This window comes from Pinus tabuliformis, chromosome 9, assembly GCF_031772625.1.
Source record: "Pinus tabuliformis cultivar Carrire ecotype Pingquan chromosome 9, CPIR1, whole genome shotgun sequence".
Lineage (NCBI taxonomy): Eukaryota > Viridiplantae > Streptophyta > Pinopsida > Pinales > Pinaceae > Pinus > Pinus tabuliformis.
In genome coordinates, this window is record NC_142307.1 from 1,584,510,997 (window position 1) to 1,584,531,738 (window position 20,742).

Genomic DNA, 20,742 nt, shown 5'->3' on the forward strand with positions numbered 1-20,742 from the left:
TGCCCAATGGACCAATTTATTGGTGCTCCTTTCTAGAGAACGATGAAATCAAGAGGCAAATTCAGGAGCTATTGCAGAAAGGTCACATCCGTCCGAGTTCATCGCCTTGTGGGAGCCCGATCGTGTTGGTACAGAAGAAGGATGGGACTTGGAGACTCTGTATTGACTATCGGGCGCTGAACAAGATCGTTGTCTGTAATAGGTACCCGATCCCACGGATTGATGACCTCCTGGACCAACTGAAGGGGGTAAAATATTTCAGCAAGATCGATTTGAAGTCAGGATATCACTAGGTATCAATCGAACCCTCCGATGTGTGGAAGACTGCCTTCAAAGCCAAGGAGGGCCTGTTCGAATGGTTGGTTATGCCTTTCAGATTGACGAATTCTCCTGCAAAATTCATGAGGCTAATGGATGACATCTTGCGGGCATTCACCAACTCATTTGTAGTGGTATACTTGGATGACATCTTGATCTTCATCCAGAGTTGTGAAGAGCACCTCCACCACATTCGACAGGTTCTCCAAACACTGCAACAACACAAGTTATGTGCCAATTTGGAGAAATGAACTTTTGGCATGACCTAGGTTCAGTATCTGGGATACATTATTGATGAACGGGGGGTGCATGTGGATCCAGCCAAGATCCAAGTCATTCGGGATTGGCCATCTCCAACCACTCTGATAGAGCTCCGCAGCTTTCTAAGTCTTTCCAACTTCTACCACAGGTTCGTGTTGGGATTTTCTCATATCACTTGGCCCTTGAGTCAAGTCAACAAGGGAGGAGCGAAAGCAAAATTCTTTTGGTATGAATCTCAACAGAAGGCATTCACATAGTTGAAAGATCGCCTATGCTCGGCACCAATGCTCACATTACCAGACTTGCAACAACCATTTGAGGTCGATACAGATGCCTCTGACTATGCTATTGGGCATTCCTTACTTAACACAAGCATCCAGTGGCATATCACAGTGAGACACTTTCAGACACAGTTTGGAAGTATCCCACTTATGACAAAGAGATGTATTCCATTGTGCAGGCCTGTCGACAATGGAAGCATTACATTTTGGGGAAGAAACGGTCATCCACACAGACCACCGACCCTTGCAATTCACACAAACCCAAGGGAAATTGCTGAATGATCGCCATCAGAAGTGGTCCACATGCCTGCAACAGTTCCATTTGAATATCAAGTATAAGAAGGGCAACACCAATAATGTTGCAGATTGCCTCAGTCGACCACCGATCATGGCATTAACCATCGTGCTCAACTCTTGTGGGCACGAGATTTCTGATTAGCCACTTCTTTACAAAAGCAACCCAGAATTTGGCCACACATACCAGGCACTCTTGGAGGGTCAACATATTCCAGATTTTCACCTCTAGGATGCCTTGTTATGCCACCTGGGTCACCTTTGTGTTCCTTCAAGCGAGTTTGCCAAGATGATTTGGGAAGCACACTATAGTCGGGCTGCTGGGCATTTCTGGGTCGAGAAAATGGTGGCAGTACTGCATAAGTATTTCTATTGGCCGAATCTTCGACAGGATGTCGAGAAGTACATCAGATCGTGCACTGCCTGCATCCTTGCCAAACCGACCATCAAGAAGCAAGGCCTCTATACCCCTCTATTTACCCCTAGTCGACCTTGGGAATCCATGTCCATGGATTACATGTCGGGCCTTCCTTCTACTAAGCATGGAAATGACTGTGTTTTTGTTGTCGTCAACAGGTTCTCGAAGATGGCCATTATGGTGGCCTGCAAGAAGAATATCACAACAGAAGCCACTACTAAACTCTTCTTTGAACAAGTGTGGGTACACTTTGGGATCCCACAGTCTATCATCTCAGATCGAGACAGCAGTTTCCTCGGTACAGTTTGGTCCAGTCTCTGGTCGATGCTGGACACCAAACTCACTAAGTCCACAGCCTTCCATCCTCAAACTTAGGGCCAAACAGAGGTTATGAACAGGATGATCATACACATTTTGCGCATGTACAACTCAAAGCATCCACGCACATGGGATGAGAGCCTCCCCTATGTTTAGCAAAGCTACAACAGGGCTCTCCACAGCTCGATTGGCCACAACCATTTTCAGGTGGGCTTGGGATTCCAGCCACTATGTCCCATTGATGTGGCCATGCCATTTGTAGCTACTCACGCAGATTCGGCTCATGTCCAATCCGAAACGGATAAGGCAAACAACTTCATTGAGCACATCCAACATATTCGCGAGCAGGTCCATGACATTTTGGAGAAATCAAATGCCAAGTACAAGCAGCGACATGATCAACATCGCGTGCCACACAAGTTTCAGGTGGGCGACAAAGTCTGGTTGCATTTGCGAAAAGAACGCCTTACTGAAGCCTATCAGAAACTTAGACCACTCCGATATGGTCCTTACACCATTACCAAGGCTGTGGGAGACAATGCATTTGAGCTCAGCATTCCCCCATTCCTTGGCCTGCACCCAATGTTCAATGTGGACCGCTTTCGGCCATACTTCCCACCATTACTAGACACATCTGACATTGCAGAACGGCTCACACCCACAGAGTTAAATCCAGATTGCATGGAACAAGCTGTAACTGATCGAATCATGGACACACAGATCAAGTACACACACCAGCAGAATATCCAATTGTATCGAATTGTCAAAGCAGGCCAACTCCTTCACCAGGAAAAGTGGCTCACCAAGGACCAAGTTAAGTAGAAGTTTCGTCATCTCATGGAAGAACTCAACGCAATGGGGACCATTGCTTCCTAAGGGGGAGGAATGATCTAGGTGGATATTGGTGGCCACCTGCCAAGTCCACTTGGACCACCACCATTGTCTCTTTCAGCTTTTAAGTTTCCTTAATCGTAACATAGTTTACTATTTTTAACAGTTTTTCGGTTTCTGAACTTTCGAAGTCGTTATGAGGCCCTAAACGACGTTTTTTGGGAAAACTGGGAGCAAAATGGGTCCATGGAGAAATGTTGCTCTTCCCAAAGTTGTAGTTCTCGAATAGATCTTTCTAACGAGATATTGTGCGCATCAAACAGAGATCGTATGCCAAAGTTACAACCCGGAGAAGTTGATGTACCAATTTACCCAAACGAGGCCCACAATTTGGCATTTCATCTTTTAGGGTTAGGTTTTTGGATGTTTAGGGTTTTCCATTGTTTCTCAACAATAAATAGGCCTTCAAGCCTCATTGTAACACAGTTTAGAGGCATGTAGCCACCACATCTCTTCTCAGAGATAAACTACCATCGCCCTAGCTAGTTTATTTCCATTTCTGTTTGTAAGTATATTTCAGTATTTTACAGTAATGAAATGAAGTATTATTTCCGTTGCATATCTATATTTATGGTTATCTCTGTAATTTATTGCGTTCCTATTTAAATCTGGATCATTTCCCTTCTTATTGTGTTTAAATTAAATAAATTTAATTTTAGTTAGAGGGCCCTAAGTTGGATCTTCATATATGGTATTAGAGCCCAGTTTCAAAATTTGGACCTTCCAACCCACCTATAAGAAAAACACCCTTAAAAATAAATAAACTAAATTAACAAACTAAGCAATAAATTAAAAATGCCATGTTTATAAGATGAATGGTAGCAATTCCATTCACCCATTTATTCCATGTATAGGAAAAATAAAACTCAGTGTAGTACAAGTCTACATACCTTGCACACTGTGTAAAAGGCTTCCATAGATTCACAAAGGGATAAACATCATGAAACTATGAAGAGGTTTGAGAAAGTCGCATACCCAATCACCCGTTTAGTCCTACAACGAAAATTTAAGTGAAAGTTTCCCTCAAAATATCAATACAATACACATCAAAACTACTGCATACAAGTGCAAACCCATTCCGAGCTTATCGTTTGAATTATATAAATAGTCTTTATTTAATTTGGAGCTAAATTGTCAATATATAATTTGCGGACAAAAAGATCTTCCCAACTTTGAAAACATCATAAATGGTCTTTATTTAATTTGAAGCTAAATTGTTTTTATTTAATTAAAACAATTTAATTTGCGGACAAGAAAAAAATTTCCAACTTTGAAAGCATCATCGTTTAAATTATATAAATTGCCTTTATTTAATTTGGAGTTAAATGGTCTTTATTTAATTATTACCTTTATTTAATTTGGAGCAAAATTGTCTTTATGTAATTTAGAGCGGACAAGAAAATCTTTCCCACTTTAAAAGCGAATTATAAATTTTTAAAACATTTGACATCGAAAGGGAAAAAGTATAATCAGAGTTACTATTATGGTTAGTGAGCAAGACAAAGTGAAAGATGAGATAAATGCACGCAAGTTCTAACCACGCACTTGTAAACATAAAATGATCTCATGTTTGTAAAGATAATTTTAGAAAAGTATTACTCCTATAATTAAACCAATGAAATTACTAACTTATTGGTTTGTATTTTAATATGATGGCATTTGTCATAATTTTATCCATTTTAAGCGACTCTATTATAGTTTCTATACAACACAATTTCAGACATTTGTTTCTGCTTTTATGTTAACGAACGCTGAAAGTTCTTAGAATCTTTTCAATTTTAATTGTTTTGTTTTCACCATCGATAAATAGACTAAAAATAATAGATATATTAGATATTAATATTGATATGTTGCGATAGCGACCAGTTATCGCTTTCCTCCATGGAGGACTAACCAATCGCTTGTAGGTGCGTAACCAATCATAATCTTAGCAGATTATAGAGCTTTCTATTTTCGAGCCTCTCCACTTTCTCCAGTCTGTATGGCCCTTTCTACATTCGCTCGCCACGTACCTTCCCGGACAACTGCCTCCATTCCGAGTGTTTTGCTTGCTCCTCATTCTATAGGTGGCAGCTAAGGACTATACACTCGCTTTGTCTGTTTTGCAAGCTTTTTGGTTTGCAAGCTCTACGTCCCCGAGCACTCTGGTGCGGGGAGTCCGTATCTCCTACCAGCTCTGAACTTCCCTTAGTTTTTCTAAAGAGCCTGGTTTATTTTCCTGCTTCCGGGGCAGTTAAATTTTAGCAAATGTTCCTTGCACTTCTCACAGGCTCGGGTCCTCTAGGCACTATCGCGGCGCTATATCTCCCTCGGCTCTCGCTGTGTTAGAAGGTTAGTATATTTTCCTCGATTTAAAAAGTATATAGATTTGGATGTGTGCTTTTATAAATTCTGTTGCGGCGATGTTTTCAAATGGATATGAGATAGCGCAGAAAATGAGTTTTCATATATGTTGCAGAAGACTGTGAATAGTGATTATTTTCAAGCTTTATTACCCCTGGATTTATTCTATGATTCAATCATGTGAGGGATTATCTGATTGTTTTCTAAACAGGGTATATCTATGACATAGAGCTGTAATTCTTTCCCCTCCCATGTCCTGGTCTGATATTTTTGAGTGTCTATGGTCGTCTTTAGAATACATCTCAAAACACTTTATTGTTTATAGACCTTGCACTGACGTTCGCCTGAAGATTGGCCACTGGTGGTGCATTTTCGGGATTGTCTGTTGTTGCATCGTCTCCCCGGAGGTCTCCTCTTGACTGTATTTTCCTTGTTTCGAACCTTTGCTGGTTTTTCCATCGCCAGACTTTCAAATTCAGATCACTTTTCGTCGACCTGACGTGGCTCTGATTCGCTGATTTTCGATTTTCTATCCGCCGTAGTGCTTCCTTTACTCTATCTGCCTACCCTTCTGGGCGAAAGGACATCCTCGATTGCCTCCCCCGACCTTTTATTTACTTCTTTTGGTCCTTGCCTAAGATTTTTCGCCTCTTTCTAATTAAGCCTGGAGAATTCTAGGCTTCCCAGTACTACTTCTTGGATTCTGTATGTACTTCTGGGTCTCTGCTTAGATTTTTCCTATTATCGGAGCACAACAAGATCCCGAGGTGGCTCTGTTCGGATAAGGTATTTAATTCGGCATGCTTTGACCGTGTATCATCCTTTCCCTCAGTCCTCGATACGGCTGACCTTTTATTGCTGAATGGATATCCTCCACGCGGAATCCGACACGTCGGATTTGGTTAGGGCAGCTTTGGAAGCTGAAGCCAAATATTGTGGCACTTTGAAGGCACCTAAATGGCATTCCAGGCTGGCGGAGCATATCTAGTCCTCCCTTCCTGCTCCTGATTTGAATTTGGAACGACCCTCTGCTCCCCGTCGCAAGCACAATCACCGCCCTGCTAAAATTACACCCCCCCCGGCCATTTGTTTGGATGGTGTAAAGCTATCAGACCGTATAGCCAGCTTGCAGTCCCGGGCCCTGATTGGAAAGTGGCACTTCTCGAATATGGACGATGGCCAGATCCGGAAATGGCTGGGTGCTCGATGGGGTCCTCTCATTGGGTACATGCCCACCATTGTCAGTTTAATGCGCGACTAGTATAGCTTTCATTTTTTGAAGGCCAAAGACCTCAACATCATTTGGAAACTCCCTTGGGTACATGGACAGAGTTATTTGGCGCTGCACAGGTGGTACATAGGTTTCAACCCCCTTCGCAACACCCCACAAAATAATTTCATTTGGGTCAAATTACCTGCGCTGCTTATCAAGCTGTGGACGAAGGAAACCCTTTCCTTCATTGGCAATGCAATTGGGAGATTTGTCTACATCGATCCTAGATGCCTAGGAGCAAAAGATAAGAGGGTTGCTTGGCTTCTGATTGAAAAGGATTACAGGGGCAGTTTTCCGGATCGCATCGACCTAATTTGGGGCAATTTATCTGCTTGTCAAAGGCTGGACTACTGGGGTGTTCCTTTTAGGTGTGCTCAGTGTCACAGAACGAGACATTTAAAGGAAAAATGTCCTCGACTGTTTCAAAGTAAGGCTTGGAAAAAAGTCTATAAGGTGAAAAACAATGCCAATGTCACTGCTGAGTCTCCCTGTTATGAAAACAGTGAATTTCGAATCTCCAAAGATGTATCACCTTTTGCTGATTTTCCCTCCCAATCCTGTTATTAGATTTTCTCAACTTCTCCTATACAAAAGGGGGACCTGAACGATCGCCCTTCTCTATTGCCCAGGTTTCCCAAATCTACATGCATTCCTATTTTAAGGTCGAATTCTGTGGGGAATTTTAAAGTGGTATGTGACTTTTCTCCCCTGTATCCCCCTCCTGAACCATCTCTCGATATCTCGATTGCTTCTCTCCCTCCTTTGCCCAAAGTTTGTTCCCCAACCCTAAAGGAAGGAAACTTCCACGTCATCCCCTCATCTTCCCCGTCACCTATGAGACCTGAACATTCCCCTATTGATCTTGACAATCCCCCCCCCCCCATACTCTCCTCTCTGAACCGCTCGGTTTCCAAAGGCAAAGCCCCCATGAGCTACATATCCCCCCCTCTCTCACCTCTTCCATCCCCTACCAACTCCATTGGCAGTGACCTGGACATGCTGCTCTAGAAGAATTCACTCCACTTACTTCCCCTGACTATCCATAAACCCCGAAGATCTTCTTCTCCTATCATCAGTCCAAATTCTGCTATTAATATTACTGTCTGCCAAAAAAACAATAGGGGAAGTAGACATTTTAGGGGCCGCAAAGGATCTCGGAACCTGGACTTTCAAGACTCCTCCCTTATTGATATTCCCATTTCTAACTTCTCTAGACCCGGGCCTCTTAGAGCAGAATTGCTCGAGAATAGTATCAAATGATGAATATGCTATCCATCAACATAAGAGGGCTGGGAGAAAACCCCAAGTATATTGCTCTAAAAAAATTATTTTTCTCATCTTCATACAGGTTGATATTAATTCAGGAGACAATGCATAACAGTCAAGACATTATCTCATTCTTCAGGAGAATGTTTCCTTCCTGGTATATAGCAGCAATAGAGGCGTCGGGACTCTTTGGAGGACTAGCTGTGATTTGGGATCCGAGATGGATCTCTGCTAGAACATACAGATGCCTTGGGGGAATCTTGATCACTGCTAAATTTAGAGGATGTGCTGACAGGATTCATATATTAAATGTCTATGCACCTTGCAAGGACCGTGCTTCCTATTGGGAATATTTCATTGCCTCTGGTATCTTGGAGAATGAAGCGCTCCTCATCGCGGGAGATCTTAACTGCACAATGGGACCAGATGAAGTTTGGGGGAAGGGGAAAAAACTGACTCTATTGGGGAAAAAATTAAGGAAGCAATGTTGCAATACAACTATGTAGACATCTGTCCAAAATCTTTGTCCCCCACTTGGGACAACAGTCGCTCGGGTGAAGCCTATATTGCTAAAAGGCTGGACAGATTTATCATGCATGAACAGTTGATGGAGAAACATGGTATCCCGAGCTCTCACACTCTCCCTGTTTTTATTTCGAACCATAGGCCAGTCTCCCTACAATGGATGAGCTCAAAAGCACGGAAAAGCTACCCATTCAAGTTCAACAAGTATTGGCTAGAAGACGAAGCATTTAACAACATGGTTCGGGAATTTTGGATGGCGAACAATTTTACAACAGAAGCCTCTCCATCGGAGTATTTGATTGGCAAAATGGGCATTCTTAAAACCAAAGTGAAGGAATGGAAAATTAAGAAAAAACGATCAAATTGTGTTGAACTGAAGAAGATAGAAAAAGAACTAGCTAATATAGCAGATGCTATGACTTCCCATTCCATTCCATGGAGCACTCGGGCACAGATATGGGAACTTGGAAATAAGAAACAGAGTATTCTAAAGATTGAGGAGATCTCATGGCGGCTTAAAAGCCGAGCAACTTGGCTGATGGAGGGTGATAAGAACACAAAGTTCTTTCACCGATTTGCAAGCAAAAGAAGAGCTTCACATTCTAATTAGCAAATCAAAAATGAAGAAGGAGATCCGCTATTCTCCCAAGAAGACATATCCAAAGAAGCTGTAAATCATTTTAAAAAAGCTTATAAACGAGAGACTAACAGGGAGATAAATGATATCTTATGGGTCATAGATCCTTTTCCAAGAATGTTCAATGATGAAGATAATGAAAGAATATTTGCTGCTGTAACGGAGGAGGAATTACTCTCTGTAATGAGATCATTCAAGAAGGACAAATGTCCCAGCCTAGATGGCTAGACCATAGACATCTTCATCCATTTCTTTGATATTATGAAAAAAGACATCTTGGGGATGGTGGAAGAGACCAGAATCCAAGGGAGAATAAATCAAAATATTTCTTCCACCTATATAGCACTGATTCCGAAAAGAAAGGACTCCTTTTCTTTTGCAGACTACAGGCCGATTTCTTTATGCAATGTCATCTATAAAATCATTTCTAAAATTATAGCTAAGAGAATCCGAGGCAATTTATCAGTACATATCACAAAAGAACAGCATGGGTTCCTAAGTGGCAGAAACATTCTAGATGTTGTGGCCATAGCTCAGGAAGCTTTGCATTCTATGCAAACAAAAAATATTGGGGCTGCTATTCTCAAAATTGATTTAAAAGAAGCATTCGATAGCCTAGACTGGAGCTACCTCAGATGTTTACTTATCAAAATTGGGCTGAATGACCTATGCACAAAATGGATCATGGCGTGCGTGGAAGGAGTCAATTACGCGATTCTCATTAATGGATTTCCTACAACTTTTTTTCGGGCTGAAAAGGGTCTCCGTCAGGGGTGCTCATTATCTCCAATTTTATTCATCTTGGCCATGGATACCCTCAGTCTTCACATCAAAAGAGCGGTTGTTGCCGGAAAAATTGGCCCCCTTTCCATCTCCAGAGGTAACTTTCTTACGCACAACTTCTTTGTGGATGACGTTCTTCTGTTTGCTAGGCTTTGCAGACATACTTGGCAGATAATGCATGAGATAATAAATTTATTTCAAAAGGCGACTGGCCTATACGTCAACGAAGGTAAATCCACTTTCCATTTTGGTAAGGTTAAAGAAGAGGAGATGGAATATATCACACAACTATTTAACATTCAGGTTGTTTCCATAAAAGAGGGGCTAAAATATTTGGGGTATCATCTTAAACCCACGGGATATAATATTTTGGACTGGTCATGGATAACTGATAGATTTTATAAGAGAATATCAGGGTGGGAATTTAAATGCTTATCGCTTGCTGGCAGAATGATCTTAACACAGTCGGTTCTTGCTCAAATCAGTGTATATTGGGCGCATCTGTTTTACATTCCATCGACTATAGTTAATAAATTGAACAGCTTAATGGCAACCTTCATCTGGGGTGGAAACAAGGAAAAGAGAAAATTCCATCTTACTAAATTGGAAAACATCTCCCTCCCAAAGAAGATGGGAGGCTGGGGCATCATGAATCTATGCCTCTTTGGCAGGGCTCTACTGTGCAAATCATTGTGGCAGGCGGTTTTTGGAAAAAGCTTATGGAGTCAAGCTATTAAAATGAAATACTTTAGGAATAATGATATTTACTATTGGTACAGGAACAGTTTTAAATGGCCCTCTCAAGGTTTGGTGATCTGGAGAATTTTTCAAAAGATTCTTCCTTTTTTCTGTAGGAACTTCATATGGAAATTTCAAATTGGTAACAACATCCTTATAGGTGTTGATGCCATCAAGGGAGTTGAAATGGAACCAATAATCACCCCATAGCTTCTTTCGCTCCTCCATCGGAAAGGTCTTTTCTACTGGGCACAGGTAATAGAAGGATGGAAGAATGCCATTCCATAATGGAAAACATTCAGAGAACTGGGCCTAGAAGGAGAAATGGCTGCTCAATGGAATAGAATTATTTGCAATATGAGGAATGCAGGTTTTTACAAAACTGAGGACAGAGATTGCATTGAATGGCAGGCTAAGAAAGGCAGGTCCCTTATATTAGTAAGAGACATATATCTCTCATTGATAGAACTGCAAAGAGGAACCTCCCGGAAAATCTTTCCACTCTCTCTATGGAAGGTAAGCTGCCCGCTAAAAATCATTATGTTTTCGTGGCTAATATTTCATAATAAAAATCTCACTTGGACAAATTTACAGAAAAGGTGCTGGCAGGGACCAGCCATATGCATGATCTGTCTTGCCAACTCTGAAGATAACTTGCACATTTTTTTAAATTGCCCTCAATCTCAGTGTTTGTGGATGCAATTAGCTTCATATTTTGGCTTTCCTGCAATTTCACATCCTTCCATAACAGAAGCATATGAATGGTGGGGTTCACAAAAATCTATCTGGCGTCCCATTCCATTAATCGTTATCTGGTTCATATGGAAGTGGAGAAACAAAAGAATCTTCCAAAATAGCAAGGAGTCTTTTGGTTGTATTATGGATAAGTTTATTCCTTATTACTTCTCCATTCTACAAATCATGCCCCAACAGAAAAATCATCAGATGGTTGCCTCTGACGACCAACAACTCTTCTTCCCAAGGGCTCACTTTGACGGTGCGGCAAAAGATGGCATTTGCGCTTGTGGTGTTTTCATTGGTATTTCAAATGATCTCCAATACTTCATATACTGGAATGGTGGCAAAGGGTCAAATAACAAGGCAGAGGCCATGGCCCTGCATGGTCTACTTTTATTCTGTACTTTCATGGATATTGGACCTATAAATGTATATGGTGACTCGAAAATAATCATAGAACATGTGAAAGGCAAACATGAAATTCAAAATGACAGCCTTACAGGTTGGCTAGACAGGATTGCATCTCTATGGAAGCCTACGACTTTCCCTATCTCACATATAAAGCACAATCAGAATGAGCAAGCAAATGTACTGTCAAAGAAAGGAATGCATTCTCCATTCGGTAAGTGGCACCTGTGCATCACTATTGACCCCTGTACATATGTCATACAACCCTTCTCTATGCCCGGCATATAAAGTCAACAATATCAGGTATGTTATAAGAGCCATATCTTCTGGAAATATCTCAGATCTACAGGTATTCTACATATACCAGATAGTTTTTTAAAATAGCTATGATGATATGAATATATGATATCCAAAAATTTTGTATATGTATAAATGAAAGATGAACTGTTGAAATGCGTAGAAAAGGATGCCATTTCCGGGACAAAAGCCCACCATTTTTTGTAATCCAAAACTGTTTTTGAACATTATATAAATACTGTACTGCTTTTTCTTCTGAAAAAAATATTTTGTTTTGATATGTAAAAACTCTTCTCCCACCCAGCGAGCATTCCAAAAAAAACATGTCTCTATTACGAATGATTGAGCTAATTGCCAAATTAAAAAATAATGGTGTGCCCATATCCATAATGCTCGTCTACATTTCTTATTTAAAATAATAATTTTTTTGTGAAATAAATATTTAAAATAAAAATGGTGAAGTTACTAGTGGTTTTTGAACTCCATGTTTATGAGAATCTATGGTATATTTATGGGTCATATCAGTTGAACAATATGATTGAAATTTTATTATTGGTTTTGAAGTGATAAGAATAAATATTATTCTGCAATTCAATGTATATAGATGGTTAATTTATTTAACAAACTCTTACAATATAACTGATTTATAAATATGTATACTAATTTTAAAGTAAATTTTACGAGTTATATATCTAGTCCAAAAATAAAAAAATAAAAAATAAAATAAAAAAATAAAAAAATAAAGAAATAAATAATGCTTTAAGTAAATTATAATATTAACTCTTAAACAAGATAACTTGTCTATATATTAATTATAGAGTTTTAACTTATCCTTTAATATTTCATGATTTTAACTTTGAATTGTTTTTATATATTTATAAAATCTTGTAGTCGCAAAGAGGATTTACATATTCTCCAATTATTACTTTTATGATTTGCTAATATATGTGATATATCTATAATAATTGTAATATTTTTTTTTATTATATGACCTTGTTTATATAACTCTTTTATTTACACTGAATTAAATAAATTTAATTGAAAAATACATACACATTTAGAGATTTAAAATATATATATATATATATATTGCCAAGGAAAAATCACAATTTTCTATTATAAAGAGAAAATTACATGTTGTAGATGCCTGTGCGGCATATGCCATATGTTGGGTCATAGCCATAAAAAAGGAGTCTATACAAAATTTACCCAAACAGGGTATGTTGTGACTGTTCCTGTAGATGTTATATACAAATAAATATATACCATAGACTGAGAAAAAGAGCAAAAATATACTACAAAATTAGGGCCTATTGGCCCGCTGGTAGTGTTGATCTATGTACGACTGGTGATAGTATTGGAAATGCTCTTCACCCTGTTGTTCCTTTATGAGCCAAATCCCCCTAGGCTGGTTCGTGGCCGCCTTGGATAGCATGTTTACAACCTGATTGCACTCCTTGTAAATATGTTAACAAGAGATATATTCAAATTGATATATATATATATATATATATATATATATATATATATATATATATATATATCCACGAACCAGCCTGGGGGGATTTGGCTCATAAACGAACAACAGGGTGAAGAGCATTTCCAATACTATCACTGGTCGTGTATATATATATATATATATATATATATATATATATATATATATATATATATATATATATATATATATATATGGAGATAATAAAATATGTCAAAGCATATTCATTTATGTTTGAATTACAAATAGTATCCATGATTTAAGTGTTTTAATATAATGATATAAATGTTACAAAAATTAAATAAAAGTGAAAAGAGATGATAGACATATTCAATTATGACCTAAATTTATGATGGTGTGAGAAAATCATTTGTAAAATCAATATTGCAATAGACATAAAAGTGTTTCTAGTCATATATCGTCTAGAGGAATTTAGTAACTTTTATATTATTTCAATGTATTATATATTCTTTTATGTTATCATCACTTAAGAATGATTGAGATTTGAAAGGGTGAGTGAGTTATGGTAGTGTAATTTGAAATAACCACTTGGTGTTGATCTATGACGTCAATTGATGGATAAAAATCAATACATTCAAGGTTATTTGCTAAACCCTGCTTCAATGACCAATTGTTTTTATGTCCTCTACGAAATCCTAAGATTCATAAAATGGACATAAATGATTTTAAAACATAGTATAAAGGTTGGGAAGGAGCAAATAATGCCCATAGAAGGAAGACATGACTAAAAGGGTATTATTTACATTAGTATTTAATTTAATTATTCGAATATATTAAACCAATTTATTAATTAACTTTAATATTAAATAAAATAAATAATTATAGTTACGAAAGAAACTAATTTGGTGTTAATAAAGCATTAGAGCGTGACTAATAGGTACATTGCATTAGTAACCTAGCTAGTATCAAGAGAAAATTTGTAGGTTATGTAGAGCTCACACATGAAAGGACTTGGTAGGTACTTGGGGATCTGCTTAGTATTAATAATGCTCGTTTACGAACATAGTAAAAGAAAAACTTATGCCTATCATTTTATATGTGTGTGAGTCGACTAAGAGTGGACAAGTCCTAAGTTGCATTAATAAGTCTCACGTGTCATACAAATAATTGAACAATTCAAAATGGTGAAGACGTAGAGAAATCGAGGTCGAGGAATATCATCACAAGGACCTCCTACAAATAACCAATTTCCATCGCCACAACTGGCTCTCATCTTGCGTTCCCTAGAAGCAATTAAAGAGACTTTAAGAGGGTGCCAAACAATTGAAGTGGAAGTGGAGCACCCTCCATCAGGGTTGGGTAATCTCGAGGGATTAGGAGACTCTGATAGAGGACCTCCAATAGAGGACATTACAAGGGAGCTCCAAAAGATTAAGCTCCCAGAGTTTGTTGGAGGTCGTGCCAGCGAACAAGCAGAAGCCTGGTTAGAAGGAATGAGAAGGTGCTTCGCACTAAGAGATTATACTTCCAATTCAAAAGCTAAAATAACATATTCCAACTCAGAGATAGTGCTCTGAATTGGTGGGGTAACTTAGAGCGTCAACTACACCTCGCTCTGGACACAATTACCTGGGAGTTATTTGAGGAGAGATTCAGGAAAAAGTACCTACCAGTGTATTATGAAGAACAACAGGTAGGAGCCTTCCATGCTTTGGTGCATGGGAATCGCACGATAGAGGAATATGAGATTAGATTCATGGAATTGGTCAGGTATGTCTCCTACATGGAAATTGATCAACGTCAAGCAGATCATTTCATTTATGGATTGAACCCTAAAATTAGGGCAATGGTGCAGATGTGGAAACCATTCTCAGTTGCAGAAGTTGTTGAACATGCCCGTTATGTTGAAGAGAAATTAGATTTAAAAGGTGGAAGCAAAACCATTTTTCCACAACAACCAATGTTTATGGGGAAGGCCCCTCGTAACTTCTCTAGGGGAGGAAGTTTAAGGCCACCGCCACATGAAAACAGGGTTGTACCCAGAGCACCTAAAAGGGGGGATTTCAATGGTTACCAGCGCAGCTTCAAGGACTCGCACAAATCAAGGTCATACGTGAGGAGAAAAAGGTAGGGGTAGGGGTCCCAAGGGAAGGAACTCTTTCCAAAGAACTCCACAACATTCTGTTCAAAGTCTACCACACATCACTTGTTGGGGATGCGGGGGACCTCATTACCAACACGACTGCCCTGAGTTACAAACTGGTAACAACCGTAGAGAAGGAAAATTACCAATGGGGAGAGCAAGTAGCCACCATCGAATCTATGCCGCAGTTGATAACCAACAAGTTGAAAACCAATCTGTTGTGGTAGAAACCTCCGGTATGATAAACAAAGTAAAAGTTAAAATTTTGTTTGATTCTTGTGCTACAGATAGTTTCATTTCACTACTTGCATTAGAAAAATGTGGGTTGGAAGCATATGAGCATGATGACTTTAAGCAAGTTGAGATGGCTTCTGGGAAAATCAAGCAGTAGGACCTAGTGTTGACTCATGTCAGGTGCACCTCAGGGTGTGTATAACTAAGTTGAAGGCATAGGTCACAACATTGGGGACATACGATGTAATTATTGGTATGGACTGGCTAGAAGGTCATCGAGCTTTAATATAATGTTTCAAAAAGAAGGTGATTTGTTTAGATGATGAAGGTAGGTCAATTAAGATTTCTGGTATCAAGAGAGGAGTGTCCCTATGATTCATATCCATGATGAAGGTAAAACGTTGTCTCTGACAAGGTTGCAAACTATATGTGGTTGAGGTTGTAAGTGACCAGAAAGGACCCTCCCTAGATCAACACCCAATTTTGTCAAAATTCAAGGATGTTTTTCCTAAGGAATTGTCTGTATGACCTCTTGTAAGGGAGATTGATTTCACAAACGACCTAAAACCTAGTGCAAAACCAATATCTAAGACACCCTATAGGATGACAACTCCATAAATTTGTAAGTTGCAGATGCAGTTAAAAGAGATTTTAGACTTGGGATTTATCAAACCCAATATTTCACCTTGGGGTGCACCATTGATTTTTGTCAAGAAGAAGGATGGTTCCTTAAGGATATGCATAGATCATAGGTACTTGAATAGAGCCGCAATAAAGAATAAGCACACGATACCTAGAATAGATGACCTATTTAATCAAATGAAGGGAGCAACGATTTTCTCAAAGATCGATCTACAATCTGGATACCACCAATTGAGGATTAAGGAAGGTGACATAAAAACCGCATTTCGAACTCAGTTTGGGCACTAAGAGTTCGCAGTTGTTCCATTTGGTTTGACCAATGCACTAACAATATTCATGAGCCTCGTGAATGGTGTGTTTAGGAAGTATTTGGACCAATTTGTGCAAGTCTTTTTGGATGACATTCTTGTGTATTCCAAGAATGAAAAGGAGCATGAAGAGCACCTATGGGTTGTATTGACTTGCTTAAGGGAAAATCAATTGTATGGAAAATTGTCAAAATGTTTCTTCTTTCAGAAGAAAATTCATTATCTTGGGCACATCATTTCAGGAGAAGGGATTTCAGTTGACTTGGAAAATGCTCATGAGGTGCGTAGTTTTATGGGGCTAGCAAGTTATTATCGCAGGTTTGTGGAAGGTTTTTTGAGGATTGCAAAACCCATCACCACATTACAACGAAAATGGGTCAGGTATGAATGAACATATGAATGTGACACTGCATTCACTAAACTAAAAAGGTTAGTAATTAGTGCACCGATCCTTCAAGTACCATACATGGAAAAATACTTCACTATCTGCACCGATGCTTCGAAGCAAGGATTAAGAGCAGTATTGATACAAGAAGGCGAAGTAATAGCTTACGCATCTAAAAAATTGAAGAAACATGAAGAGTTGTATGCTACCCATGACTTAGAGTTAGCAGCAGTGATGTTAGCTTTGAAAATGTGGACACTACCTTGTTGGGAGAAGCTTTGAGTTAAGAACAAATCATCAAATCCTAAAGCACCTCTTCACTCAAAGGGATTTGAAGGTTAGACAGAGGTGAATTCATGAGTGAGTATGATTTTGGGATCTCATACATTAAGGGAAAGGAGAATGTGGTGGCTGATGCACTAAGCAGGAGGCCACGAACCTTCTCCCTAGTACCCTTGAGGGTCAATTTGAGGGAACGTGTGTTGGAGAAACTCTTTGAAGATAGTTGGTATCTAAAGGTTATATCAACACTCTAGAGTGGGAAGCAGATAGAACCAAATTTTGAGGGATATGTCCTTGAACCAGATGGACTATTGAGATTTCAAGGGAGAATGTACATACCTAAGGAAGGGGGTATAAGAAGAACCATCCTCGAAGAGTCACATAGAGCACTCTATTGTGCACATCTTGGAGTGAAGAAGATGTATGCGGACATGAAGAAACTCTTCTTTTGGGTAGGCATGAAGCACGACATAGTCCAGTTTGTCGCCAAATGTCTTGAATGTCAACGAGTGAAGGCTGATCATCGCCATCCGGCAGGACTCCTACAACCACATGACATCCCTATGTCTAAATGGGAGGTAATTTCTATGGATTTTGTTGTGGATTTGCCACTCACTTCACAAAGGCATAATGTTATATTGGTTGTAGTTGATAAATTGACCAAAAGTGCCCATTTCATCCTAGTGAGAGACACTTACGATGTTACTGATGTGGCACAAGTTTTTATAAGTGAAGTTATTCAACTACATGGGTTACCCACAAAGATCATTTCTGATAGAGACTCTCGATTTACATCTAGGTTTTGGACAAGTTTACAGTTAGCACTAGGGACTCAATTGAACCTAAGCAGTGCATATCATCCAAAAACAAATGGGCAGACTGAAAGAGCAAATCAGGTTACAGAAGACATGCTTAGAATGTGCATCATGGATAATCAGGCTCAATGGGAAAGATACTTACCATTGGTAGAGTTTGCTTATAATAACAGTTAGCATGGTTCAATCAGGATGCCTCCTTATCAAGCTATATATGGGAAGCCATGTAGGACGCCATTGAGTTGGGAGAAGTTGGAGGACCGAGTAATAGTTAGGTCGGATTTAGTTTAAGAAATGGAGGAACATGCAAGACAGATTTGAAAAAGGTTAAAGGAAACACAAGATAGACAGAAGAGTTATGCCAATTCACATAGGACTAATCGAAATTATGAAGTAGGAGACCAATTTTTAATTCGTATCCGACCCAAAAAAAGCACCATTCGGTTTGGGAAAGGGACGAAGTTTTCACCTTGGTTTATAGGACCTTTTAAGATCAAGGAGAAGATTGGACTAGTTGCCTATAGTGTTGTACTACCACCACATTTGGATGAAACTCATGATGTTTTTCATGTATCTATTTTACGACATTATGTTTTTGATGAATCTCACAAAATGGATTGAAGTGAATTGCATGGTCTTGAACGCGGGAACCATAATGGTCGAACCATTACGTATTGGACCATAGAGTTCAACAGCTTAAACGTCGCATGGTGGACTAGGTTAAAGTTGAGTGGGACAAGTATAGCCTATAATCTGCTACTGGGAGGATGCAGAGACTATACACCGTGACTACCCCTCACTTTTTGAGCATCTGTGATGCCCATTTTGACTTAGATAGCTACATATGCTAAGGCTCTATTTGTAGTTCCATGTTATTTGTTTATGAATGCTATGCAATATTGATGCATTTAGTTGGATAACTGAAACTACTTATATAAATCATTAGATGGATTAGGTATTGTTGATTGAAATATTTGATGTATGACTTAATGTACAACTTACTTGGTTACGATTTATCTAGTGTATGACTTATCAGAGTTATTGTTGTTTCATGTATGGCTTAAGTGGATATGATTTATCTAATGAATGACTTAGCAAAATTATGATTTATCTAATGTAAGATTTATTTCCGGTATGAAGTACAAAATTGACATGTGGATACTAGACATAATAACACGATGTTTAAGGTCACTTATCTATATATATTTTGCCATTATATATATGCATGAATGAGAACTAACCTGCAGATTGGAAAGAACTAAATGATAACCAAGATCTACTCTTCCGATGGGCAATGTTGAGACATCCAATGAGGAATGGTATGATGTAGATTGTTCTATTACATTTTGTATCTACTTGATATGCACTCTTATGACATGGGTAAAGTGTAAATGGCAGGTTACAAGACTACTTGACTAGATTATTCGATGACAAGTATCCAACCAACGTTGTAGTGTGGTCCATATTAGGGTGTTGACCCTAGTTGTGACGAGGGGTGGAGGCATTTCCCACCGTGTAAACCTCCAAACCTGGAATCGTGGGAGAGCAGTGATGGACACGTTCCCCTGGACTTGTGATGATGATTGTCAGTTCCCCGTTGGGGAAGTTAGGTTGATATAGTCAGCGCTTATGCCATATTGTTTTTATCAGTGGTTAGATCGGTATAGCCTATGCCATAGTATATAGCAGCAAAGGATGGATAGGGTGGGAGTGGAAGTATGTTAGGAAGGATAGGAGGATATAGATTAGTTGGAGACTCTTGATGGGAAGTGGTATCATTGTTTGACTTACTTAATTTGACTACTATAACTCTCTCTATTTTGTTATGCCTTATTGTCAAACTTCTTTCGAACTCCTGTATCTTTTTCACTCGAACTTTTGGACGAAGTTTTCTGAAGGAGTGGTGTATGTAATGCCCTACTTGATCCTATCATGCTAATTTTTATTAATGTTTAATTAACCTGAAAATATTGACTTATAATTATTAAGAAATATTGGTATATACCTACATTTGTGAAATCGTAATTTTATTTTACTAATATGACTTTTATTACCGTTATTATTCAATTCCCAAGTTGTCTTCTCAAATTTACTTTGAATAAGATATGGTAAGAAAAGTCAAGGACACTGAAATGAAAGGAGAAGGGGTAGTCATGACATTAATAATAGGTGGTTGAGGTGGATGGGAAGAAGAGACATAAAAGGGGAAGGATGATGAGAGGAGAGGGGGGAGATCCTTGGTTTTGGTTTTGGTTTTGGAGGATTTTGTTTTGGGGGAGGAAAGTGGAGAAAGAGAAGGGAGAGACCAGAGAGATAAACGAGAGAATCCAAATTTGGATCTATTGAAGAGTGTTGGTTTAACTTGGACACACTACCACTGGTTGGACTTAGGCTCGGAGGGCTAGGGAACCTGTGGAGGTTCCCTGGGCTAGAAAATCGTTCCTAGTTGGTTGGGAGGTAAATTTAGTGAGATAGCCGAGAGGAGCATCCCAACAGAGTCAATAGTATCTCAACTAAGCTATTGGAACATGTATTCTTCCATCTATTGATTACTTATGTAAATTGTTGCAATGAAATTCTTACTTGTTTAATATGTTGCAAATAAATTTTAATTGTATATTATCATCAAATAAATGTTGAGTTATAAATAAGCCATTTCCCTTCTTATTGTGTTTAAATTAAATA

At 38.9% G+C, this 20,742-nt stretch overlaps 1 protein-coding gene across 1 annotated transcript; it reads left to right on the forward strand.

Moving 5' to 3' along the window:
• The first annotated feature begins 7,767 nt into the window (after positions 1-7,767).
• On the forward strand, positions 7,768-8,798 carry LOC149154754 (uncharacterized). The gene is made up of 2 exons (XM_089444221.1): positions 7,768-8,094; positions 8,268-8,798. The coding sequence occupies exons 1-2, from the start codon at positions 7,768-7,770 to the stop codon at positions 8,796-8,798; spliced, it is 858 nt and encodes a 285-aa protein (XP_089300347.1).
• The last annotated feature ends 11,944 nt before the right edge of the window (positions 8,799-20,742 follow it).

What these genes read in the sequence shown, in the direction of transcription:
- LOC149154754 (XM_089444221.1), top strand. Translation starts at nt 7,768, where the DNA reads ATGCATAACAGTCAAGACATTATCTCATTCTTCAGGAGAATGTTTCCT. An exon ending in GCACAATGGGACCAGATGAA is followed by an intron (nt 8,095 to 8,267) that starts GTTTGGGGGAAG and finishes ATGCATGAACAG; the next exon opens with TTGATGGAGAAACATGGTAT.